This window comes from Gekko japonicus, unplaced genomic scaffold (genome assembly GCF_001447785.1).
Source record: "Gekko japonicus isolate JY-2015 unplaced genomic scaffold, Gekko_japonicus_V1.1 scaffold1994, whole genome shotgun sequence".
Classification (NCBI taxonomy): domain Eukaryota; kingdom Metazoa; phylum Chordata; class Lepidosauria; order Squamata; family Gekkonidae; genus Gekko; species Gekko japonicus.
The window spans coordinates 308,647-335,044 of NW_015163661.1; the positions used below are offsets into that span (position 1 = coordinate 308,647).

Genomic DNA, 26,398 nt, shown 5'->3' on the forward strand with positions numbered 1-26,398 from the left:
TGTGGGGCCGGCCGGCTGGCTGGCTGGCTGGCCAGCCGGCTCCGGGGAGGCAGCGGCGGCGGCGAGGCCCGGCTTCCTCCCCCCCGTCGCCCGCCAGCCCGCCAGCTGGTCCGAGGCGGCGGTAGCGGCGGCAGCGTTGCAGAGCGTCTCCTGCGCATGCGCAGGAGACGCTCTTGCACTTTCGGGGGGATTTAAACATCCCCCAGAAATTTTTTTAAACTTTTTGTATTTTTGTGCACACGTGGGGACTGGCCCACGTGTGCACAAACCTCCCCCGGCCCCCCAGCTGCTCCTTCCGTGCTGATTTAAGTATCCGCACGGAGGGGGCAACTTGGCTATTAGATATATAGATACATCATTTAAAAACATAGACAAGACAATATAAAACATTCATTTGATGGCGATAAAAACCGCGCTAGGTCGTGTTGGATCGGAGTTCACACTGGACGCTGCTGGTAGGACGTCGCTCCTAGCGGAACGCCTGCCTAAAAACTTCTGTTTTACGGCCCTGCGGAACTGGGAAAGGTCCCGCGGGGGGCTGATCTCGGCAGGAAGGTCGTTCCAATAGGACGGAGCCACGAACGAGAAAGCCCTGGTCCTAGTTGCCATCAACCTGACTTCCTTTGGGCCAGGGAGGTACAGGCGGTTTTGGGATCCTGATCACAGTGCTCTCTGGGGGACATAAGGGGAAAGGCGGTCCCTCAGGTAGGCCAGTCCCTGACCTTCCTGAGCGCAGGCAACAACCTGTCAGCCAGAGGCGAAGAAACTATGAGCTAGCTCACACTAACTCAGCTTAGAGGGAACACTTGTCAGGGCAATCGGCAAGAGACCACCCAAAGATGGTTGTAGCTTTGTATTCGAAGTAGAGGCAAGCACCCAATGGGGAGCGGGCATAAACCTGTTAAGCCCAGACTCTAGAAGTACTAAACTGCGCTAACGGTTGATTCGGGGGGGGGGTGCCTCTTAGCTCAGGGAAAAGCAATATAAGAGCTGAAGGGGAACCTGCCGGCTCCTGCCAAGACCAGCCACTTCCTCCTGGCAGGTCTCTCTCCGTGCGGGTTTGGACCCGACCCATGTGCGCGTCAGCCAACATAGCACAAATCGGTGCTTGTAGTGTTGTTGATTCTGGCTTGGCAGCTTGTTTCTACAGGGGCAAGTGGCGTGCCAGCCCGGAGCAGGAAATGGGGGGGGGGGAATACCGGTAATATGCCACTCTCTTAAAACAGTCCCTAGCTCGGTGCTCATCATTGTAGGTCCTGCAGCGAATAGATCCCTGGGGCGTTTTGTGCAGTCAGACAATTCCTGTAAGTAAGAGTGAGGACCGTCACTCCCCTTGTGGTCTGCTAGGGGAAGAAGAAGAAGAAGAGAAGAGATTGGATTTGTACCCTGCACTTCACTACCCGAAGGTGTCTCAGAGCGGCTTCCAATCTCCTTCCCCTTCCCCTCCCCACAACAGACACCCTGGGAGGGAGGTGGGGCTGAGAGAGCTCTTTCGAGAACTGTCCTTGAGAGAACAGCTCTGATCAGAACTGTGGCTGGCTCAGGGTCACACCAGCAGCTGCCTTAGAACTTCAAATCTAACCACCCCAGGGCAACTGGTCTTTGTTGCCCCCCCATGACGACCCACTATTAGGTTTCAAATATGACAAACAGAGCCATCTTTAATACGCTTGCTATAGCAGCTTCAGAGCCCTCTTCACCCACTGTTGGAGGTCCTTTTGAAGAAACACCAGCTTTGCAGAGTGTTTGGACCTGGGCTAGTGTAAGAGTCCTCCTGGCCCACTCAGAGAAGGCTCTTTCAGGGGGCTGGTGCCACAACCAAGAGAAGAAGAACAGATTGGATTTAAACCCCCATCCTTCACTACCCGGAGGAGTCTCAGAGCGGCTTGCAGTCACTTTTCCCTTCCCCCTCCCCACAACAGACACCCTGCGAGTTCGGGGGCCCCGAGAGAGCTCTTTCGAGGACTGCCCTTGAGAGAACAGCTCTGAGAGAACTTGTGACTGACCCAAGGTCACACCAGCGGCTGCATGTGGAGGAGCAGGGAATCAAACCCGGTTCTCCCAGATTAGAGTCCGCGCACTTAACCATGACACCAAAGGGCCACGAGAACTAAGCACTAGTTCAACCGTTCCTCCCCTTACCAATTCCTGCTTGAAAAATACCTGGAGATTTGGGGGCGGAGCCCGGGGAGGGCGGGGTTTGGGGAGGGGAGGGACGTCAGTTGGGGTACAATGCCACAGAGCCCTAACCCTCCAAAGCAGCCGATTTCTCCAGGGGAACTGAGCTCATGAGATCGGTTGGAATTCTGGGAGATGTCCAGCCGCCACCTGGGACTGGCCAACCCTGTGCCTGGAGTTTTGGAATTTCAACCCATCGACGACTGAGGGGGGACATGATTGAGGTTTATAAGATTATGCACGGGATAGAGCAGGTCGAGAAAGAGGTACTTTTCTCTCTCACAATACAAGAACTCGTGGGCACTCCATGAAATTGCTGAGCAGTTGGGTTAGAACGGATAAGAGGAAGTACTTCTTCACCCAAAGAGTGATTAACACTTGGAATTCACTGCCACAGGAAGTGGTGGCGGCTACAAGCATGGACGGCTTCAAAAGGGAATTAGATAAGCATCTGGAGCAGAGGTCCATCAGTGGCTATTAGCCACAAGGTATAGATAGGGGCTCTGGGGCAAGTGATGCTCTGTCTTCTTGGTGCTTGGGGGGGTCAACAGTGGGAGGGCTTCTACTGTCCTGGCCCCACTGGTGGACCTCCTGATGGCACCTGGTATTTCTGGCCACTGTGTGATACAGAGTGTTGGACTGGATGGGCCATTGGCCTGATCCAACATTGGCATCTCTTATGTTCTTATCTCCAGGCTGCAGAAATCGGTTCCTCTGGAGGAAATGGCAGCTGTGGAGAGTGGATTCCTCCTGAGCTCTGAGCTCCCTCTCCTTCTCTGCCACCCTCCCCTGGCGCTGCCCCCCCCAAATCTCCTGGGACTCCCAAAGCCAGAATTGACCGCTCTAGCCCCAACTGGCGCGACCTGTGAGCAAAACTCTGTTGATGAGCTGTCCCTTGTATCTCTTTCTCCTTCCGATCTCTCATCTCCCTTGCACACCTATATTTATTGCTAGCTTCTTGGGTAGCAGCTAGAGCTGAATTCTCGAGAGAAATAGTTCTGGGATTGGGGTTGCCAACCTCCAGGTGGGGCCTGGAGTTCTCCTGGAATTAACGGCTGATCTTCAGAGTGCAAGGATGAGTCTCCCTGGAGAAAATGGCTGCTCTGGTGGGTGGGTGGCTCTATGGCATTAGACCCAGCCGAGGTCTCTCCCCCTCCCCAAACCCTGCTGCCCCCAGGCTTCACCCCAAATCTCCAGGAATCTCCCTACCCAGAGTTGGCAACCCTTTCTGGAATTAGCTGTTGCAGATTTTTATTTTTTTTCCCCGGGCTGTGTGGCCGTGGTCTTGGCATTGTAGGACCTGACGTTTCGCCAGCAGCTGTGACTGGCATCCTCAGAGGTGTAACACAGATAGGTGGAGTGCTCTCTGTGTCCAGGTGAGAAGAAAAGTGGTAGGCAGGTAATTTGTATCTACTCAGGAAGGTGGGGTAGGGCTGAGTCGTTATCATGTAGGAATTTATTTATTTATTTATTTATCATTCAATTTATATCCCGCTCGAACCCCGAAGGGTCTCTGAGCGGCTTACACACAATCAGTTGTTGGAGTCTGGCTTCTTCCGGCGGCCTCGGATGTCGGCGCTTCACTTCCAGTGTCCTGGGGCAGATTTCTTCCTGTTCCGTGGCTTCCTCCGGCGGGCTCCTCCAGTGCACGGCCCCGCGACCACGCAGCTCCAAGCATTGTCCTTTTCGGCTCCGTTGCGCTGCGCCGACACACCGCCGTACCTCCGTGGCTCCACCTCTGCCGGATTCTGCCGCTCACGCCGCGCTCGCAGGGCACTCCTCAGCCGCTCCATCGCTCCACCTGCCACTCCACCATCGCCGCCCCGTTACCGCCGCCGCCGATGCCTCTGCTGCACGCCCCACTAGAGGAGGGTGCCCCCTGCCACCTAGGGCAGGTACCCATTTATCTACTTGCTAGATATTAATGCTGCGAACATGCTAATGGAGGAGCTTTCCTGAGGAGGTTCTTTTGCATATGGATTGTTTCCTGAGGAGGTTCTAATCTTATCTGTAGTGCTATTGTCAGATGTAAAAGCATTTTGTGTTTTTCAGGACAGGAAACCATGTTTATTAAGCTGCCTTTCCAATATAGGGTCCCTGTTGGCAGCAACCAATGCAAACGCTAAAACACGCTGAAAAACACATATGGGTTATTTCTATGCAAAAATTAAAAACAGGATAAAACAGACCCATGAGAGAGAAGGGAGGGGCCATGAGAATCGATGAGGCAGTGCCAGACGAAGCAGAAAAGCTTTCATCCAGTGGGGAGAAGACAATGATAGAATAGCAAGCTTTGTAGCAAATTGGAGCATTTCCAGTGGCAGAGTGCCAGCATTACAAAATTCCCTTCTGGGCCTTGCCAAATCCTCCCTTCTCAGAAGGAAACAGCAGCAGGTAATATTTTAAAGAACAATCACTGATGGGTTAAAAGCCTCCTGTCACCCTGCAGCACAATACACCAGTTAGGTGTAGTGGTTAGGAGTGTTGACTCTAATCTGGGAGAACCGGGTTTGATGCTTCAATCCTCCATATACAGCTGCTGGTGTGACTTTGGGTCAGTTACAAGTTCTTTCAGAGCTGTTCTCTCACAAGCAGTCCTCGAGAGGGCTCTCTCAGCCCCATCTACCTCACAGGGTGACTGTTGTGGGGAGGGGGAGAGAAAGGAGATTTTGCGCTGCTCTGAGACTCCTTTGCGTAGTGAAGGGCAGGGTTGAAATCCAATCTCCTCCTCCTCTTCTTTTTCTCTTGGGCCTGCCTGTTGGGTCCATCCAAACCTCTGCAAAGTTGCCAGCTGGTGTTACCAACCTCCAGGTGGCACCTGGAGTCCTGCAATTAAAACACACTTTCAGACTGTGGAAGGACATGCCCACGGGGGCCTGCAGGCCCTGTTTCTGCCATGCCCTTCTCGGTGTTCCCAGCTTCCTGGAGGGACTCTGCTCAACCTCTCAGGTAGCCCTTTTGTAAGGAATTGCCCACTGGGGGGGGGCAGGACTCCCAGTCTCCCTTCCACATTCAGAGGCCTCGTCTCAGTGTCTCCCACTGCCCAGTGCCTGGTCACCACGGGGACAGATGAATACCTTGGACACCCTTGGAGGAATAGTCGCTTGCCTGCCTTCCCCCTGGTTCCCCCTTCAGGTAGCATGTTTTTAATTTATTTATTTTTTTATTAAACTTTAGACTTGATATACCGCCCTAACCCCCCAGGGGGGCGTCTCTGGGCGGTTCACATATTTTGCGTTCTAAGAACTTGTACTCCTAACTTGGGCCACATCTAATATTTGGGGGTGGGACTGCCTACCAGCACCCTGGTGGTGGGATCCTTGATGGTCTCTCTGTCTGCTGGTTCGGCTTCGGCGTCTAGCTCGGTCTCTCCCACCGGCGGCTGGGTCGACACGGCGTCCTCTTGATCTTTCTTTTTGGTTGCTGGCTCTGCACGGCGTCTCTCAAGGCCTCCGATGTTCCCATGGCAACTGCCGGCAGGTCTGCGCAGGTGCACGGCTCGTGTGCGTTTCCGGCCCCGTCCCCGTCCATCAGGCACCGCTGTGCCTGCGTCACACGCCGCCATGCGTCTCTCGCCTCCGCCGTCGCCCGATGTTTCTCCACTCCGGCCACCAGGGATCGCTCTGTCTCGGCCAGCACTCGCTGCCGCCGATATCACGCCGCCATCCACGCTGTCCGAGACACCACCACACGTCCTCCTCAGAGGTGGGTGCCCCCTACCCATCTAAGGGTAGGTACCCATTTGTCTACTTGCATTGTTGGTGTTGATTGCTTTCGAGCCGCTGGGTTGCCGGGAGCTGGGACGAGGGCCGGAAGCTCACTCTGACCGCGGTGGGTCTCGAACAGCCTTACGGGCTGTTTGCTAGATGTTATGGCAGGTGTTTTACTCCCTGCGCCACCCCAGTAGGTGTCTATGTGGTACAGAGAACCACTCCCTGCATCAAAAGATTAAAGTATTAAATTGAAAATGTGCACAGGCATAGTTTTAGCACAGCGAGGGATACAAAAGAAATTGGGGGGGGGACGACACGAATCCTTTGTCCCTCTCTCTATACATGCCCTATCAGCTGTTAAAGTATAGGACAGGCTCTTTAGCTTAGCTGTTCTACTTCTCCACAGAGTTGCCATTACCTCAAGGCCTGCTCCAGCTCTCCCAGGCGACCCACATGGTCCATGGCCGTCTGCTTGCAGACCAGAGCTCAGAGTACTCCTCAACACAGCGTCCCAAAGAAAGAGAGCTACTTCCTCCTGCAAGGTGATGTTACCACATCTTTTCCCCTTTCCCCTGCAGAGAGCAGCAGTTCCAGAGGCTCGATTCTATTCCAGGGACCCCCAACCTTTTTGAGCCTACAGGCACCATTGGAATTCTGACAACATGTGGTGGGTGCAGCCACAGGGTTGCCAGGCCCCCGGTCAGCATGGGGTTCCCCCCGATTTCAGGGGATCCAGTCTGCCACTGGCTAGCTGGTTCATGGTGGGAGGAAGCCCCCAAAAGTGGGGGTTCCCTTCCTCTGACCTGGGGGCTAGCAACTCTACCTGTAGAAGAAGAGATTGGATTTATACCCCACCGTTCACTACCCAAGGGAGTCTCAGAGTGGCTTACAAACTCCTTTCCCTTCCCCTCTCCACAACGGACACCCTGTGAGGTAGGTGGGGCCGAGAGAGCTCTTGACAGAAATGGCTCTTTTTTCAAGAACAGCTCTTATCAGAACTATGGCTTGCCCAAGGTCATCCAGCAGCTGCAAGTGGAGGAGTGGGGAATCAAACCCAGTTCTCTCAGATCAGAGTCCGCGCACTTAACCACGACACCAAACTGGACTCACAGATATTAAACTGATAAGAACAGATGACTTATTTAGAGAATGTTTACGCTGATCTTAGCCAAAGGGCCGAGAAAATGGCTGCTTTGGAAGGTGGACTCTCTGGCATTATACCCCATTGAGGTCCCTCCCCTCCCCAAACCCTGCCCTCCTCAGGCTCCGCCCCCCAAATCTCCAGCTATTTCTCAGCCTGGAGCTGGCAGCCCTAGGACGGGGGCTACAAGTTTGCGTCGTCTCCAGAGAGAGGACGCTGGAGGTCGTGGCTGGGCGAACCCGAAGATTCAAGGAGTCCTGCAATCTGTGAGTCAGCAAGGACCCAGGAAATTACCAAGCAGCAGCAGCAGCAGCAGCAGAAGACGAGTTGGTTATTATACCCCACTTTCCTCTACCGTGTCTCAAAGTGGCTGACACTCACCTCTCTCTTCATATCCCTACAACAAGAACCTTGTGTGATCATTGGGCCCAAGGTCACCCAGCAGGAGCGGAGGAATCAAACCCAGGGCTATTCTGCATCTAGCGTTCGCTCCACATTTTCTCAGCTGGGAGGAAAAGGTGCAGCTCAAAAAATTCAAATATTTCGGGGCAATGCCGTACTGACTGCACAGTCACCCCTGAACGGCCATAAATCTATGCAGAAGGTACCATAAAACCCAGTGATCAAAGAAAGTAAAAGTGGCATGCAGTGTAGAGGGTACCATAAAACCCGATGATCAAAGAAAGCGAAAGCGGCATGCAGTGCAGAGGGTACCATAAAACCCGATGATCAAAGAAAGCGAAAGCGGCATGCAATGCAGAGGGTACCATAAAACCCGATGATCAAAGAAAGCAAAAGCGGCATGGGATGCAGAGGGTACCATAAAACCCGATGATCAAAGAAAGCGAAAGCGGCATGCAATGCAGAGGGTACCATAAAACCCGATGATCAAAGAAAGCGAAAGCGTCATGCAGTGCAGAGGGTACCATAAAACCCGATGATCAAAGAAAGCAAAAGCGGCATGCAGTGCAGAGGGTACCATAAAACCCGATGATCAAAGAAAGCGAAAGCGGCATGCACTGCAGAGGGTACCATAAAACCCGATGATCAAAGAAAGCGAAAGTGGCATGCACTGCAGAGGGTACCACAAAACCCGATGCTCAAAGAAAGCGAAAGCGGCATACAATGCAGAGGCTACCATAAAACCCGATGATCAAATTAAGCGAAAGCGGCATGCAGTGCAGAGGGTACCATAAAACCCGATGATCAAAGAAAGCCAAAGCGGCATACAATGCAGAGGCTACCATAAAACCCAATGATCAAATAAAGCGAAAGCGGCATGCAGTGCAGTGGGTACCATAAAACCCGATGATCAAAGAAAGCCAAAGCGGCATACAATGCGCTCAAAGAAAGTGAAAGCGGCATGCACTGCAGAGGGTACCATAAAACCCGATGATCAAAGAAAGCGAAAGCGGCATGCACTGCAGAGGGTACCATAAAACCCGATGATCAAAGAAAGCGAAAGCGGCATGCAGTGCAGAGGGTACCATAAAACCCGATGATCAAAGAAAGCAAAAGCGGCATGCACTGCAGTGGGTACCATAAAACCTGATGATCAAAGAAAGCAAAAGCGGCATGCAGTGCAGAGGGTACCATAAAACCCGATGCTCAAAGAAAGCGAAAGCGGCATGCAGTGCAGAGGGTACCATAAAACCCGATGCTCAAAGAAAGCGAAAGCGGCATGCAGTGCAGAGGGTACCATAAAACCCGATGCTCAAAGAAAGCGAAAGCGGCATGCAGTGCAGAGGGTACCATAAAACCCGATGCTCAAAGAAAGCGAAAGCGGCATGCAGTGCAGAGGGTACCATAAAACCCGATGCTCAAAGAAAGCGAAAGCGGCATGCAGTGCAGAGGGTACCATAAAACCCGATGATCAAAGAAAGCAAAAGCGGCATGCAGTGCAGAGGGGAATTTCTGCTTCTTTTCTGTTCTTATGTTCTTATGTTCTCCAACGTAGGTTTCGTAAAACACTGGAGGGAAAAGCCAATGCAGAAGCGCACCCAGTTCTTCAGGTTAGAGTCCGCCGTTCTTAACCCCGACACCACCCTGGCCCTCTCCAGCAGGACTCGACAGCTCGAAGATTCAGAGAACAGAAATTTCGCTTTGCTGTCGTGGCCAATAAAGTCTGTTGCTGGCTATCGTCCATGAACGTGTCTAATATATATTTAAAAAGTCATTTAAGGTAGTGGCTTTTGCTACACCTTGTGGCGGGGAAGGCCGTAAGTGAGCTACGCGGTGGGGTTGTGGGATGCAGGCGATTCTCTGGATGGCAGGGAAGAGATGGGGGTCCGCATCTGGGAGCGGCGGCGGAGGCCCGCTTTGTTCCTGTATATCTTGGACAGATGGATCCAATCTGGCAGGGCTGGGGGGCCGGCTGCTGAGCAGAGGCAGGCAGGCAGGCAGGCTCCTTCACAAAACGGTTCGTCTTCCTGGGGTAGCCGCAGAAGCGTCGGCGGGTGAATTTGAGGAACGCGGGAAGAAGGGAACTCTTCCGTGGAGCGTTTTGTTCCTGGGAGGGAAGGGTCGGCCATGGGGGAGCCCCCGTGCCCCCGAATGCCAAGGTGGCACCTGGGGACACTTGCGGTCGTTCTGCTTTCAGCGCTGCTGGCCGTTCCTTGGATTCTGCGAAACGCTGACTGTGCTGATGAGGTGAGCAAAGGCCCGGTTCTCTTTGCCAGGGGAACTCGAGTGGCTGTTTTTTTGTCATTCTTGTGGTTGAGGTTTACGCCGCAAAGAAGAAACTTTTTTTTGTTGTGTTTTGCTCGAAAGGATCATGGGCAATAATCGTGCTGGATTTGAGTCCGGTAGCACCTGAGGGACCAACAAGATTTCCAGGGCATAAGTGTTTGAGAGTCACAGCTCCCTTCGTTCCTTGATGAAGCTTTGGCTCTTGAAAGTTTATACTCTAATCTGGGAGAACCGGGTTTGATTCCACACTTCTCCACATGGCAGCTGCTGGCGTGACCTTGGGTCAGTCACAAGCTGTTTCAGAGCTGTTCTCTCAAGGGTATTTTTCGTGTGTGTGTGTGTGCACTTGGAAGTCATGGCGACCTCTGGTGACTGACCCCTACTGGGGGCCTGGAGAATATTCAGAGAAGTGACTGAAGAAAGCCTGCCCCCGCCTCCCGGCTGCTGGTATTCCAAGGAGGTCTCCCATCCAAGTACTTGCCAGAGTCGACCCTGCTTAGCCAGTTTGGTGTTGTGGTTAAGTGCGCGGGCTCTAATCTGGGAGAACCGGGCTTGATTCCCCATTCCTCCACTCGCAGCTGCTGGATGACCTTGGGCAAGCCACAGTTCTCTCAGAGCTGTCCTTGAAAAAGAGTAGTTTCCGTCAGAGCTCTCTCAGCCCCACCAACTTCACAGGGTGTCTGTTGTGGGGAGGGGAAGGGAAAGGAGATTCTAAGCCGCTCTAAGACTCCTTTGGGTAGTGAAGGGCTGGGCATAAATCCAATTTCCTCTTCCTCCTCCTCCTTCTTCCTCTTCTTCCTCTTCCAAGATTAGGCTTGTCTGGGCTATCCAGGTCAGGGCTATACCCCCCCCCCCAATCTTCTCACTCTCTAAGGTGCCACTAGGTTTGAATCTAGTTCTTCTCCTGCAGACCGACGCAGCGCTAGAGGGCCGCTGTGTTCACCACTCCCGGGGGAGCGCTCTAGCGTGCCCATAGCGGTGCACTGCAAAGGGGACGTTCAGGACCAAATGGGATGCTGGGCAGCTCTCTCCCCCTTCCAGCTTCTCAGAACGCTTCCTGTCTCCTCGCCAGCAGGATTGGCCTGGATGTGTTGGACTCCTGGGGGACAGCTTGACTCAGGGGTTCCCCCCTCCCCACAGGCACAGCAGGCCGGATGGCCACCCTCTATGCCTTGGGGCGAAGGGAAGACTCCCGGCACAGAGTAGAACACGGGACTTTCAGGCAGAAATGAACAGAATCGGGCACAAGTGGTGTCGTGGTTAAGTGCGCGGACTCTAATCTGGGAGGACCGGGTTTGATTCCCCACTCCTCCACATGGCAGCTGGTGGTGTGACCTTGGGTCAGTCACACGTTCTCTCAGAGCTGTTCTCTCAAGAGCAGTCCTGGAAAGAGCTCTCTCAGCCCCACCTACCTCACAGGGTGTCTGTTGTGGGGAGGGGAAGGGAAAAGGAGTTTGTAAGCCCCTCTGAGACTCCTTCAGGTCGTGAAGGGCGGGATATAAATCCAATCTCCTATTGAGATGTATGTCAGAGTGATAGAGGTAGCAAGCAGTTACTATAGATCAGTTTGATCTGTTTGTCTGACCCAGCTGTCATGCTAGTGATCATGTAATTACAGCCAGGTGTTTTCTAGCAGGTGTTGCTCTTTCAGGGATTGTTAGAGCTAGTGATTACATCACCTTGTTAGAGATTGGCTGGGGTTTAGCATAATAGCTATCACCTTAGTAACCTGGATGGGGACTTAGTTCTCATAGACTAAGGCACGACATGCTGTTCAATAGCCTGTAAATATCTCTGTCTATATTCACCTTTATAACTATATAAACTCTCTGTGCACCTTCATAACTGGTCAGTCTCCCGCTTCTTATTTACAACACCCAATATCTCCTCCTCCTCCTCCTCTTCTGATCACAGATGTCCTTGATTCTTTGCAGGGAGAAGAACCAGCCCGGACTGTAGCAGTGGCCTCTGGGATCCAGGAATCAGAGAAAGCCTTGTCCAGGAGGAGGCGCTATGCTATCAACTCTCAGGGCTATAAGTGGGACCATGTGAATCTGACATACAAGTGAGTGTTACGCAAACGCATGCTGCACTTGGCACAGGTTAGTGATGAACATAGGGAGCCTGCCTGCCAAACAGACGCTTCCCAACCACACGCATGAACACGAAGCTGCCTTCTGCTGAGTCGGACCCTTGGTCCATCAGAGTCAGTATTGTCTACTCAGAGATGCCAGCTTTATACTGAATCAGACCTCAGTCTATCAAGGCCAGTATTGTCTGCTCAGACTGGCAGCAGCAATCCGGGGTCTCAGGCAGAGGTCACGTTCTGGAGATGCCGGGGATTGAACCTGGGACCTCCTGCATGTCAAGCAGATGCTGTTCCACTGAGCCACAAGCCCCTCCCCCCAAAATGAAACTGCCTTATACTGACTCAGACCATCAAGGTCAGTATTGTCTGCTCAGATTGGCAGCTGCTCTCCAGGGTCTCAAGATGACTTACTGTGGAGAAAATCAAGATGGGTCACCATGTTTGTCTGTAGTGATAGAAAAGAGTACCTTAAATACTAAGAAACTGTGGTAGAAGAAGAGGAGGAGATTGGATTTACACCCTGCCCCTTCACTATCCGAAGGAGTCTCAGAGCGGCTTACAGTCTCCGTTCCCTTTTCCTCTCCCCACAACAGACACCCAGTGAGGTCGGTGGGGCTGAGAGAGCTCTCTCGAGGACTGCTCCTGAGAGAACAGCTCTGAGAGAACTTAAGACCAAACTTTTGTGAGTCACTGCTCTCACTTCTTCCGATACCGAGGAGAAAATGGCGGCTTTGGAGGGTAGACTCAATGGCATTATACTCTACTAGGTCAAAGAAGATGGGGACGGCAAAGGATGAGATGGTTAGACAGTGTCATAGATGCAACGAACATGAAATTGAGCCAACTTCAGAGGACGGCGGAAGACCGGAAGGCCTGGCGTGATCTGGTCCATGGGGTCGCGAAGAGTCGGACTCGACTGTGCGACTGAACAACAACAACTATCCTCCCCATCCTAGGCCAACAACAACTATCCCCACCCCATCTCTCCGGGACGTCTCAACCCTGAGCTGGCAACCCTGGCATCTGTGAGGTGTGGGAGGTGGGCGGCTCAAGGGAGCCTCTGTCTGGGCTGCTTGTCTCCCGTAACCCTTTGACCGGATGGTTCTTTGCTTGCCGGTTCAACGGATGCAGGATCGTGCAGTTCCCCAGCACTCTCAACAGGGGGGACACCGAAAGAGCCATCGCCAAGGCCTTCCGCATGTGGAGCGACGTCTCGCCCCTCACCTTCCGGCGCCTGCCTCCTACCCAACAGGCGGACATCACCATCGGTGAGAGCTTTATGGGCAGAAGACCGTGGGCATGGGTGGGTGGACCGAAGGGGAGGGTACCACTAATACTCTTAGGTGGGCCTTGGGGGATATTCATAGGGCTTCAAAAGAGCCAGTGTGGTGTCGTGGTTAGGAGCGCGGACTCTAATCTGGGGGAACCAGGTTTGATTCCCCACTCCTCCACATGGCAGCTGCTGGTGTGACCTTGGGTCAGTCACAGGTTCTCTCAGAGCTTTTCTCTCAAGGGCAGTCCTCGAAAGAGCTCTCTCTCAGCCCCACCGACCTCACAGGGTGTCTGTTGTAGGGAGGGGAAGGGAAAGGAGGTTGTAAGCCGCTCTGAGACTCCTTTGGGTAGTGAAGGACGGGGTATAAATCCAATCTCTTCTTCTTCTTCTTCTCTCAGAGCTCTCTCAGCCCCACCGACCTCACAGGGTGTCTGTTGTAGGGAGGGGAAGGGAAAGGAGGTTGTAAGCCGCTCTGAGACTCCTTTGGGTAGTGAAGGACGGGGTATAAATCCAATCTCTTCTTCTTCTTCTTCTCTCAGAGCTCTCTCAGCCCCACCGACCTCACAGGGTGTCTGTTGTAGGGAGGGGAAGGGAAAGGAGGTTGTAAGCCGCTCTGAGACTCCTTTGGGTAGTGAAGGACGGGGTATAAATCCAATCTCTTCTTCTTCTTCTTCTCTCAGAGCTCTCTCAGCCCCACCGACCTCACAGGGTGTCTGTTGTAGGGAGGGGAAGGGAAAGGAGGTTGTAAGCCGCTCTGAGACTCCTTTGGGTAGTGAAGGACGGGGTATAAATCCAATCTCTTCTTCTTCTTCTTCTCTCAGAGCTCTCTCAGCCCCACCGACCTCACAGGGTGTCTGTTGTAGGGAGGGGAAGGGAAAGGAGGTTGTAAGCCGCTCTGAGACTCCTTTGGGTAGTGAAGGACGGGGTATAAATCCAATCTCTTCTTCTTCTTCTTCTCTCAGAGCTCTCTCAGCCCCACCGACCTCACAGGGTGTCTGTTGTAGGGAGGGGAAGGGAAAGGAGGTTGTAAGCCGCTCTGAGACTCCTTTGGGTAGTGAAGGACGGGGTATAAATCCAATCTCTTCTTCTTCTTCTTCTCTCAGAGCTCTCTCAGCCCCACCGACCTCACAGGGTGTCTGTTGTAGGGAGGGGAAGGGAAAGGAGGTTGTAAGCCGCTCTGAGACTCCTTTGGGTAGTGAAGGACGGGGTATAAATCCAATCTCTTCTTCTTCTTCTTCTCTCAGAGCTCTCTCAGCCCCACCGACCTCACAGGGTGTCTGTTGTAGGGAGGGGAAGGGAAAGGAGGTTGTAAGCCGCTCTGAGACTCCTTTGGGTAGTGAAGGACGGGGTATAAATCCAATCTCTTTGTCTCTCTCTTCTTCACATCCAACCTCCTCATTATGGTCTTTACAGCAAAACTGCCTATGTGTATGTGTGTGTGTGTGTGGGGTGGTGGTGGTGGTGGCAAGCAGTACTGGGATGCCAACTCCGGATTGGGAATTTCCTGGAGGTTTGGGGGTGGGACGTGGGAAGGGCAGGGTTTGGAGAAGGGAGGGACCTCAGAGTAGAGCAATGCCATAGAATCCACTCCCCAAACACTGCCGTTTCCTGCAGGGGGACTGACTCCTGCAGGTTGGACATCAGTTGTAAGGCTGGGAGAGCTCCAGGCCCCGCATGGAGGTTGGCAACCCAATGCCAAAGGCAACCTGGGAAGATCATGGCTGAAGTAAGTTTTTGAGCCAAGGACTTCCAGCTCTGCCATTCGGCCTTTTAACACCATGCCAAGCGGGAAACGGTCTCTGTGGGTCAGCAGGATATCCTGCCTGGCCAGTTCTGTGTTCACTCCGATGAGACGGTCCATTCTTTCTCTGGTTGCTGCTCCCGGACTGCCGTCGGCGGCTTCCCTCTTTCCCCACAAATAGCAAAGCCAGATTCGGAAGACTGACACTTTGAATTCCCCTCCCCCAAACCTCTCTCTCTAAAATATTTTTGCTATCAGGAAGCAGGTAATTTATGGTGACCCCGTAGGGCAGGGATGTCAAACATGTGGCCCGGGGGCCAGATCAGGCCCCCGGAGGGCTTCAGTCAGGCCTGCAGTGGAATTGGCAGCCAGTTTGGTGTAGTGGTTAAGTGTGCAGACTCTAATATGGGAGAACTGGGTTTGATTCCCCACTCCTCCACTTGCACCTGGCTGGATGACCTTTGGCAAGCCATAGTTCTGATAAGAGCTGTTCTTGAAAAAAGAGCAGTTTCTGTCAAGAGGTCTCTCAGCCCCGCCTACCTGCCTCTGCATAGAGACTCCCAACACTAGTAGGGAGGCCATAGAAATCCCACTGCAATATACTCTGTGTACCTTGTGAGTCCCTTGGACTGCAAGAAGATCCAATCAGTCAATCCTAAAAGACATCAACCCTGACTGTTCCCTGGAAGGCCAGATAATGAAACTGAAGCTCAAATACTTTGGCCACCCAAGGAGAAGGGAGCACTCACTGGAGAAGAAGACCCTGATGCTGGGAAAGATGGAAGGTCAAAGAAGACGGGGACGGCAAAGGATGAGATGGTTAGACAGTGTCATAGATGCAATGAAGATGAAATTGAGCAAACTTCAGAGGATGGCGGAAGACAGGAAGGCCTGGCGTGATCTGGTCCATGGGGTTGCGGAGAGTCGGACTCGACTGTGCGACTGAACAACAACAACCTGTAGTGTTCCTCCTGGTTATTGCAGGCTACCCCCTTGGGAGGTGGCACAGGTGTACTTCGGTGGCATCTTTTCAGACTGCTGGTGTTTGTAGGGTATCATGTGACTGAATGTTTCTCCATATGTAGGAAGCCTACATATTAAGATGAGGGGGCTGATCTAGTAAATACTTAAATTTGCCAACCTCCAGGTGGCGCCTGGAGATCCCCTGCTATTAAACTTGATCTCCAGACAACCAAGATCAATTTCCCTGCAAGATCAATTTCCCTGGAGACAGTGGCTGCTTTGGAGGGTTGACTCTACGGCATTGTACCCCACTGAGGTCCCTGTCCGCCCCGGGCTCTAACCCCAAATCTCCAGGAGTTTCTTAAACAGGAGCTGGCAACCCTAGCTCCAGCCCCTGCGGGGGCCCAGGGGAAAACCCCACAATCCTAGTCCAGTCCAGATACCTTTTTGGTAAGCCTCACAACAACCCATTAAGTTAGGCTAAACGTCATCACCATCCCTTGGTTGGAAACTAGGGTCACCAGCCTCCAGAATTACTACTTCCGGAATTACAACTACTGTCCAGCACATATAGATCAGTTCCCCTGGAGAAAATGGTTGCTCCGGAGGGTAGACTGTATGCCACTGTACCCCACTGAGGCCCCCTTCCCTCCCCAAACCCTGCCTGCCGCTGTCTCCAGTCCCAAATGTCAGGAATTCCCAGCCTGGAGATGGCAACTCTACAAACAGCAGACCCCAGAGATTGCTTCGGACAAGACCACTTGACTGTTTGTGGCAGAGGTGAGATTCGAATCAAGAGTTGGCTGACCCAAAGCTCGGCCCTTTAGCAATCTGCCTCCTGTGATGTTGATTTTTTTGTAGAATAACTTGGGACGTTGTCAGTACGGTGGAAGCGATGGTGTACACTCATACATTTCTTCTTCTTCTCGGCCGCCCTGGAACAGGCTTCTACACTTTCAACCACACCGACTGCTGGTTCTCCCCTCTGCACCCCTGCTTCGATGGGCTCAACGGGGAGCTGGCCCACGCCTTCCTCCCGCCTCGTGGTGAGATCCACTTTGATAACCACGAGTTTTGGATTCTGGGGCGCTCGCGCTTCAGTTGGAAGCAAGGTACCCGGGAAGGTTCAAGCAGTAATCATCATAGATGGCAAATGGCAGATTTAATTTTGCTCGGCGCTCCAACCGCCTTTGTGGAAAACATCACCTGTGGCTTCGAGACAGTTCTGTGTACAGTGCCCACAGCTCACCTTTGGCCACACAGTGAAGATCCTTGTGCTGTGGTGGCAGCCAGTGTTCCCTCTAAGCTGAGTTAGTGTGAGCTAGCGCACCGTTTTTTAGCCTCCGGCTCACACTTTTTTTTCTTGGCTCAGGAAGGATGGCTCCTGAGCAAACACATTTATGCAGAAGCTGAATCACTCGCTCACAGCTTTCATGCTAGCAGCTCACAAAGTAGAATTCTTGCTCACAAGACTCCACAGCTTAGCAGGAACATTGGTGGTGGCTGCTGCCAAACCAATGTTTTTTCAAGAATCTGCACAGCCAATTGAATCTTCAGTGGCCAATCAGAAGCCTGGCCCCACCCACTTTCTAAAAACATTTGACAGATGCCAGGAAATGCTGGTGACCCCTGCTCCAGACAGACAGGCATACACTCGTTTGAGATGGACCCCTGCTCCAGACAGACAGGCAGGCAGGGCGGTTTGGTCCTTCTGGTTTGTTTCAATTTATAAGAGTAAAAAGAGGGCTCTTTGTGGCACCTTAAAGGCTACCTGATTTATTTACCTTAATCTGTAGAATGCCTGTCGTGACTGAGAAAGGAATCACCTCTGCTTCACCCCTGTCCTTAAGCATATTGATAGGTTCTATTTTACCCATTTCTAGCCCCATAGCCACAGTGGGGCTTCTGGGGGGTCTGCCTTCTTTAAGAACATAAGAACATAAGAGATGCCAATGTTGGATCAGGCCAAAGGCCCATCCAGTCCAACACACTGTATCACACTGTGGCCAGAAATACCAGTGCCATCAGGAGGTCCACCAGTGGGGCCAGGACCTCAGAAGCCCTCCCCCTCTTGCCCCCCAAGCACCAAGATGACAGAGCATCACTTGCCCCAGAGTCCCTATCTATACCTTGTGGCTAATAGCTGCAGCCCCACAAGAATTTCTCCTGTAAATGCTTTTTTCAATCGTTTTAAAACATTTTTTTAAAAAGGTGTGCGCTCCTTTAAGCAGAGTGGGGTGCTGTCGTTGACTAATTCCCACACTGAGCAAGGGGGTTGGAATAGGTGACCTCTAGGATCCCTTCTACCTCTGTATCAAGCAGGGGTCATTTCGTAGAAAAAGAGCTGCAGGAGCTCATTACCGTAACTTATTAGCATATGCCGAGTGTCCACCAGCCCCTCTGACAGGCAGAAGCACCTGGGATCCATTCTTTCCCCCCTCTCCCTTCCCTTCGCCTCCAAGTCGGGCGAAGGAAAAGGGGAGGGGGAGGATCTCAGGCGCTTCTGCCTGACAGAGGGGCTGGTGTGCCCACAGCCAGCCTGGGTGAATTATAGAATCATAGACTCATAGAGTGGGAAGGGACCTCCAGGGTCATCTAGTCCAACCCCCTGCACAGTGACCCCTGTTCCATGCCCAGAATATGATTTTTAAAAAACCCTCCAGGATCACTGGGGGCCAAACTGGCCTGGAGAAAAATTGCTTCCTGGCCCCAAAGTGGCGATCAGCATTTCCCTGGGTGTGTAAGAAAGGGCCACAAGAACTAAGCACAGATGCAACTCTTACTGCTCTACCTCTCGTGATTTGCCTAAGTTCACACAATCAGCATTATGATCCTTTTAAAGTTGAAAGCATGATATAAATGCAAAGGACTATTTGTAAGATTATCTGTAAGACACAAGACCAGGACGCATCTCACTTCTGGCAATCACTAGGAGAGATCCTATCACTCAGCTTCCATTGCCCCACACACACCCCACACTGGAATAAGAACATAATATCAGACCATAGCACATTGCAATAAAGTCCCTACAACTGTATACAGAAATACTGAGCTTCCCTACCATTTGCCACAACTAGCCCACCACACAACCAGGATCAAGACTCCTAAGTGGACCAACAGACAGGCATACACTCATTTGAGAAACTGAGTATTACATTACAACACCTCTGGAACATTACAGATCAGTAGAGGCAGCACTGCACAGTGGTCAGAGTTGCACATTGATGTGGGGAGACCCAGGTTTGTATTCTCACTCTGCTGGCTGAGTGACCCCGGGCCAAATCTCCCCTTCTCTACCTAACCTACCCCACAGGGTTGTTGTGAGGATGAAATGGAGACTCATGGGCAGGGTCCCCAGCTTCCCTGACAGGAACAAATCTCTTTCAAAATAGGTTTAGCAGCTTAGCTCCTTTGATTTCAATGATATTATTTCTGTTTTATCAGCATTAAACTCTTCAAAATGCTCACCTAAACTCTCATGGTGTTCATGATTTATTTTTCAGATAATGGCTGTCATGATCATGCATTTATATATCGAAAATTCTTCAACATGTTTTTATAAAATCCCAGAATGGATATAACATTAAAATGATTAACTTACTTTTACTCAGGTCAGGTGCCTGAATTTCTCCAAGCTATAATGATAAGTTTCACTGGTAAAACAAATTGTATGTTTTACTAATAAAAATTTGTTTTTTAAAAAAACAAATTGTACGTTATTGGTGGACAGTTCTCCTTTCTATTATCACTATGAAGATCAATTATGAAAAATTCAAATCCTCCATTTTAATACTTCTTTTTTTAACAATTTATTGTACTCTATATTGAAATCATTCTAACTCTTACACTCACATATAACCATATGCTGTGCGTTACAAGTAATATTTCAATCTCAACTGTGCCTATTTTTTTAATGAAAAGAGGTAAAAATATACACAAATTAAGGGAACAGCTGTACAATGCTAGGTACATGCCAATCCAAATAAACAATCTAATAACAGATAAAAACGACCATAACTAAAAACAACCCCAATTGAAATACTTCCATTTAAACCATGCAGCAACTGTCTAGTAAGTGATTTGTATAACACATCTATATAACTAATGAATTGAAGAAATGGTGATGGTTCTTGAAAAAGGTTAAAGGGTACTGCCTTGAATGCCTTTATTCAGACTACCCACTTGGAGGGTTCTGAAGAAGTTCCTAATCTCCCTTATAAATAAAAGCCGAATGATGGTGGCACTTCTCTAGAACATTCCACACACTCCAAAATTGGTTTGCGCCCTGGTGTGTCACTCACAGGGCGTCTCTCTCCATTCGCTGTGCTGCTGCCTGTGTGAGTGTCCTCCTGCCCACGGAGGCAGCAACCACCCTTTTGCCCTCAGTTTCCTTCAAGCCGCGACCCGGGCCGGGTGCTCGACTGGCCAGACACCCTCACACGGCCTGCATGCCCCAGACGGGACCATGCCACTGCTGCTGAGCTACAGCAGCCAGGAGCCACTACTAGCCAAGAGGAGGCCCAGGCCGACATGCGCTGGCTCCACCCAGCCGCCTGGAAAGGCACCAGGGTGGCCAAGCGGGGAGGTGGCAGTGGCCTGTTCCCTCGTGCCTCCCCCGTGCGGTCTGCGGATGAGGGGAGATGGTGCCATGCTACCGCGCCTGAGGCCGGCTGGGGAGCCAGGCCCAGCCTGTCCCGTCGCCCCATGGCGGGGACGGACGAGGTGAGGCGGCTTGGCCCGCCGGGACCTCGAGTGCGCAGAGAGAGGGCCGAGGAAAGGGGTCCGCACTTGCTAGCACTTTATGTAAAATGTTGTTTATGTGAATTTTTACTGTATGTTATTGGGGTTTTTTTGTATTTTAACTTATTGTACGCCCCCTTGAGCTTCTTCCCCTCCATCTTGCAGGCGTCTGGCTGAATGACCTGGTGCAGGTAGCAGCTCACGAGATCGGCCATGCGCTGGGCCTGTGGCACTCCCGGGACATCCGGGCCCTCATGCATCCCAACGCCACGTATAGTCGGACGTGGCGCATTGGCCAGGATGACGTCTGGGCCATCCAGCGGCTGTACGGTGAGGAGCCCACCTGGGAGGCAGTTTCAAAAGCAGTAAGCAACCGACAGCAGGGGCCAGCGGCCACTGATGGTCACCCTGGGAGTGCCCCCTGCTGGTCAGTGTGGAGACTGCGCCCGCTTTCCCCGTGTGGGCTGACTGTAGTTAGACAGCAGGAAGGTCTCCTGGTTGGTTGTCACCTGAGGTAATCCGCTATGGAACTTGTGGCCAGTTCGGTGTAGTGGTTAGGATCGTGGACTCTAATTTGGGAGAACCGGGTTTGATTCCCCACTCCTCCACTTGCAGCTGCCGGATGACCTTGAGTCAGTCACAAGTTCTCTCAGAGCTGCTCTCTCAAGGGTAGTCCTGGGAAGAGCTCTCTCAGTCCCGCCTACCTCACAGGGGTGTTTGCTGTGGGGAGGGAAAGGGAAAGGAGGTTGCAAGCCGCTCTGAGACGCTGAGTGAAGGGCAGGGTATAAACCCAACCTCTTCTCTTCCTCTTCTGTAAGATGTCTCTGGTGTACATGAGGGCTGCCAATCTCCAGGAGGTGACTGAAGATCTCCTGGGCTTACAATTGATCTCCAGGCAACAGAGATGAGTCCCCTTGGAGAAAATGACTGCTTTGGAAGATGGACTCTTTGCCATTGTACCCCACTGAAGATCCTCCCCTCCCGAAACCCCCTCCTCCTCAGGCTCCGCCCCTCCCCCAAATCTCCAGGTATTTCCTAACCCGGAGCTGGCAAGCCTGGTGTACATGGGCTCTTTTTGTAGCAGGAGCTCCTTTGCATATTAGGCGACACCCCCCCTAATGTAGCCAATCCTCTAAGAGCTTACAGTAGGCCCCTGTAAGAAGAGCTCTGTAAGCTCTTGGAGGATTGGCTCCTTTAGGGGGTGTGTCGCCTAATATGCAAAGGAGCTCCTGCTACAGAAAGAGCCCTTCATCATGTAACGGAGCAGGACCGTGGCTCCAAAGACCTCTCTCCTACATTATCTTTTCCAATTGTTGGGAAGGGGGGGGGTTCAAGTCAATAAACGACAGCACTCTCGCGTAGGGAAAACGTGTAGGGTTTCTACCATAGAGTTTTTGCTTCTACCATAGAGCTTTTCCCCCAAAACCAGACTAACATCGCCCTAACATCCTCCATGTCGCTTCTGGGTCACATGACTTCAATGGAGGCACATCGCTGAAATGTCCGGTGTTCCTCCCGGGGTGGGGGGCTGTCCCCCAGGCGAACAGCTGATTAGCGGCAGGGCTAGGCTTGCCCAGTTCTTACCTTCTGCCACCAGGGGGCTCCAGCCTGTTCTCCTTGGTCTTCTGGTGTCATCATGCCGGGCAGCAGTGACGTCATCACGCTGGACACGTAGTGAAGGGGATGCTGTAGCATTTGGCTAAAAACTCTATGGTCACCGTAGAGGTTTTAGCCAAATGCTAGAGCATCCCCTGCACAACCTGCCCGGCCCAATGGGTCATGCCGGGCATGTCAGGTGCAGCAGGGCTCTTTGGGGGCGGGGGTCCCCCACCGGCCAGCTGGCCAGTGGTGGGTTGTGGCCCCTAAAATTGGGAGATCCCCCACTCCCATCGGGTGTGTGTGGCAACCCTAGGTGGGACCTGGCACCAGGGCACCCCCCACTGTGTGTGGGGGGGGGTCTGACATTCCTAGCCCATGCTCTGTGACCTTTGGTTCCCTGGGCCCTAAATTCTAAAACTTTTAAATAAAGGTCGAGGCCAAGGTTTCCTTTGCTCAAAAGCGAGTCGAATCCGACTCTAGGGATGCGGTGCTCATCTCTGTTTCCAAGCCGAAGAGCCGGCACTGTCCGAAGACGTTTCTGTGGTCATGTGGCCGGCATGACTAGACGCCGAGGCTCACGGAACGCTGTGACCTTCCCACCGAAGCGGTACCTATTTATCCACTTGCAATGTCTTGCTTTCGAGCTGCTTGGCTGGCAGGAGCTGGGGCCAGAGACGGGAGCTCACTCTGTCATGTGGCACTCGGGTCTCGAACGGCTGAACTACCGACCTTCTCCTCTGCAGCTCATCGTCTTAACCTCTGAGCTACCTGGGTTACATATAGACAGTCAGGTTGGCCTTGGGAAAAGGGACTCTATTGCTTCACAGAATAAGTGCTCCAAATTGCATAACGTCTATGTGGGAAGAGAATGTCATTGGCTTGCCAAGTCAGGGTTAGGAAATTCCTGGAGATTTGGGGATGGGGAGGGACGTCTGCTGGGCCCAATGCCATACAGTCCACCCTCCAAAGGTTCTTTCAGCGCTGTCCTCTCACCAGCAGTTCTCGAAAGAGCTCTCTCAGCCCCACCGAGTTCACAGGGTGTCGGTTGTGGGGAGGGGAAGTGGATTGCAAGCCACTCTGGGACTTTGAGTGAAGGGCGGGGTATAAATCCAATCTCCTCCTCCTCCTCCTTTTTCTTCTTCTTCTGTTGTAATGCCAGCTGGCTGGGCTGCTCCCAAACTAGCACCACACCATTTCCCTGAGCAGCTAGATTTCTCTTTTACTACTTTTGTCAGCCATCTCCAAAAAGAAAACTCTTTCTAGATCCTCTCCTCCTCTGGAGAGCCAGTTTGGTGTAGTGGTTAAGTGCACGGACTCTAATCTGGGAGAACCGGGTTTGATTCCCCACTCCTCCACTTGCAGCTGCTGATGTGACCTTGGGTCAGTCACAAGCTCTGGCACAGCTGTCCTTGAAAAAGAGCCGTTTGTGTCAACAGTTCTCTCAGCCCCACCCACCTCACAGGGTGCCTGTTGTGGGGAGGGGAAGGGAAAGGAGTTTGTAAGCCGCTCTGAGACTCCAAGTGAAGGGCGGGGTATAAATCCAATCTCTTGGCTTTGCGGGTGCCAGAACCCTTCACCTAGGCTTTTAGATATATATATATATATATTGTTTGTACCCACTTTGGTTTATTTTAAATCCCCTCTGTTTTGTAAAAATGTATACTGCCTATTTTATTGATTGTATTGATTATTACTGCTGATACTGTTATTGCTTTCTTTTTGCTGTTAGGTGTCTCAGGCAAGAGGGTTTTCTCGGCAAGGTGGGGTAGAAATAGTCTAAATAAATACTTTCCCCCTTGGGATCCTGTAGCAAAGGGACAGAATGTTTAAACCTTCAGCCTCCATTTGGTTTCACTCTTGAAACTGGCTCCCCCATTTTCCCATTAGGATTTCAAAGGAAGATATGTATCCGAAACACATATTTTCTCCTTTGAAGTCCTCATAAAGCTGACGGTCTGGTTTTGAACAGCAAAACAGAGTGGAGTTTAAAGGGTTAAACGCTCATCCTGGCATGGCCCAAGGCAAAGTGAGGCTCCGTGAGCCAGGGATTTGCATTTTACAGACCAAACAAGATGCGTGATCTTCCCCATCATCCATCTGAGCCCTGGGAGCCATACTGAGTCTTGATGAATTGGCCATTTATTACACCTGTTCATCATGGTTTGTTGGGGCAAAGCTGAGCCAGCATCGGTTGGACTGGATGATGCAAAATGAGCAGCGCCTCTACCCTTATGGTTGACCCTATCCTTCGTTCCCCGTAGTCACCTTAGCCAGCTGGGGAGAAGACACCCTTGCTCACGCTTGAATCCTCCTGATTTCTCCCCTATCCCTTGCAGGCTGTGTGGATGAGAAGAGACAGTGCCCGTCATGGGCCCAGCAGGGATTCTGTACGCGCCAGCGAGACTTCATGAAGCGGCACTGCCCGAGGATCTGCAATGCCTGTTTCGGTGAGAGTCTGGCAGTCCTACAACAGGCTCACTGAGTAATGAAGGACCAACCAGATGTTGGCAGGCTGGAGACTGTAACGGGCACACAGCGACACATGGGAAGAGATGGTCCTTTCGATATATGGGCCCTAGGCCATGAAGGGCTTTAAAGATCTCCAGGAAAAGCCTCTTTGAGGGGAAAAGAGAGGTGATAAAACTCAGGGGAGCAAGAAGGAAGTTCTTTTTTGTGCTGAGTCCATCAGAGCAGACAGAACTCTTAACTGAGGTTGGGAGGTGCTGGCCTAGACAGCCGGAGGAATGTAAAGTAATGGAAAAGCCTGTAGAGATCTATAGCATTCTAAGCAAAGAAGCCTGTCCTACATTTTAACATCTGATAGGGCATGTAGAGAGAGAGGGGGACGGAGGAGTTGTGTCTTACCCATTTCTTTTGAATCCCATGCTCAAGCTGGTGCTGTGCTAAAAGTATGCTTGCGAACATTTTCTTTTTAATAAATACTTTATAATTTTTAATGCTGGCAATGGTTCTCTGTACCACATAGACCTCCACCACTTATCTGCATTCAGCTTCATTGGCCATGCTGATACTCAGTTTAGAGGGATCTTCTTGGAGCTCTCCTCAGTCTGCCTTGGTTTCACCATTCTGAATAATCTGGTATCATCTGCAAACTTGGCCACTGCAAGAGAGAGAGAGTGCCATCCTTGTCCCTCTGAGAAGTACAGAAATTCCCTAAGAAGTTTAGTTTTTGCGAACTTCTGTTTTGCTTCCTTGACATTCCTGGCATCTTCTAGCCCGAGCAGAAACCTCCAGACTTGGCTTTGTATGCAACCCCCCCATGCTGTTGTACCTGCTTCCGACCGCCTTGCATTTGCGTTTGTCTCCCCTTCTTACAGAGCACCCTTCTACATCCGCGTCCTCTTCTCTGCCTGCCCGGCCTTCTCGCATTCGGTTAAGGTTCATCTCTAAGGGCAGAGTCATCACCTTCCGTTGTGGGACGAACGCCTCCACATCCGACCTGCGAGTCAGGTGAGAATCTTCGGCTCCTGTACGCCTGCTGTCTTGAGCAGACACATTGCCCGGCACCCCAGAGGAGGAACCCGTTTCCCCCCTCTGACCTGCAATATAAGGGTTCTGGGGAGGAAATCTAGCCACTTTGTGCCTTAGCAAGCCTTCTGTTCTCTGTACCGGGGGGAGCAGTTTGTATGGCACCCATACACTCTGCCGTACTTGTTTAGTTTCCGCAGGGCACGCAAAGATGAATTATTTAGGTTGGCCTTTGGAGGGTAATCATGTTTGGGCTGTTTCAAATATGATAGCCACATATTTTAATGTTTTAATGTTATATTATTATTATTATTAATAATAATTTTTATTTTTATATTTTTTGAATTTCTACCCTGCCCTCCCAGCCTGAGCCAGCTTAGGGTGGCTTACATAAAAACAAATAGATTACATTAAAACATAAATTACAATTAAAACCAAGTCTAAAACCTTCTTAATGTGCCATCGTAAGCAAAGAACTATAGAATTAAATAGCACCTTATGATTTTATGTTTTAACTTATTATCAGGGGTCATTTCGTAGAAAAAGAGGTGCAGGAGCTCATTAGCATAACTCATTAGCATAAGTTATTTGCATATGCCACACCCCCTGACATCACGGGAAGTGTGTCAGAAGGCAACATCCACCGCTCAGGCTCCATTGGACGGTTTTGGATTGCTAGCTATTGGGGGGGGGATGTGCAGATCTGTCCTGGCAGAGGAGGGAGCGCTTGTACCTGAACAAAACTTGGTCTTAAAGGTGCCACTGGACTGTTTTGGACCAGGGG

At 51.5% G+C, this 26,398-nt stretch overlaps 1 protein-coding gene across 1 annotated transcript in view; it reads left to right on the forward strand.

Moving 5' to 3' along the window:
- Window positions 1–5,741: 5,741 nt before the first annotated feature.
- LOC107107425 (matrix metalloproteinase-23-like) overlaps window positions 5,742–26,398 on the forward strand; it is a gene marked incomplete at its 3' end in the record, with an annotated part of 24,525 nt that continues 3,868 nt past the window's right edge. Inside the window, 8 exon segments of the mRNA XM_015407725.1 lie at window positions 5,742–5,883; window positions 10,861–10,922; window positions 11,655–11,785; window positions 12,941–13,077; window positions 16,731–16,898; window positions 20,692–20,856; window positions 24,462–24,572; window positions 25,464–25,596. Coding sequence (XP_015263211.1) covers window positions 5,742–5,883; window positions 10,861–10,922; window positions 11,655–11,785; window positions 12,941–13,077; window positions 16,731–16,898; window positions 20,692–20,856; window positions 24,462–24,572; window positions 25,464–25,596 — 1,049 coding nt within the window.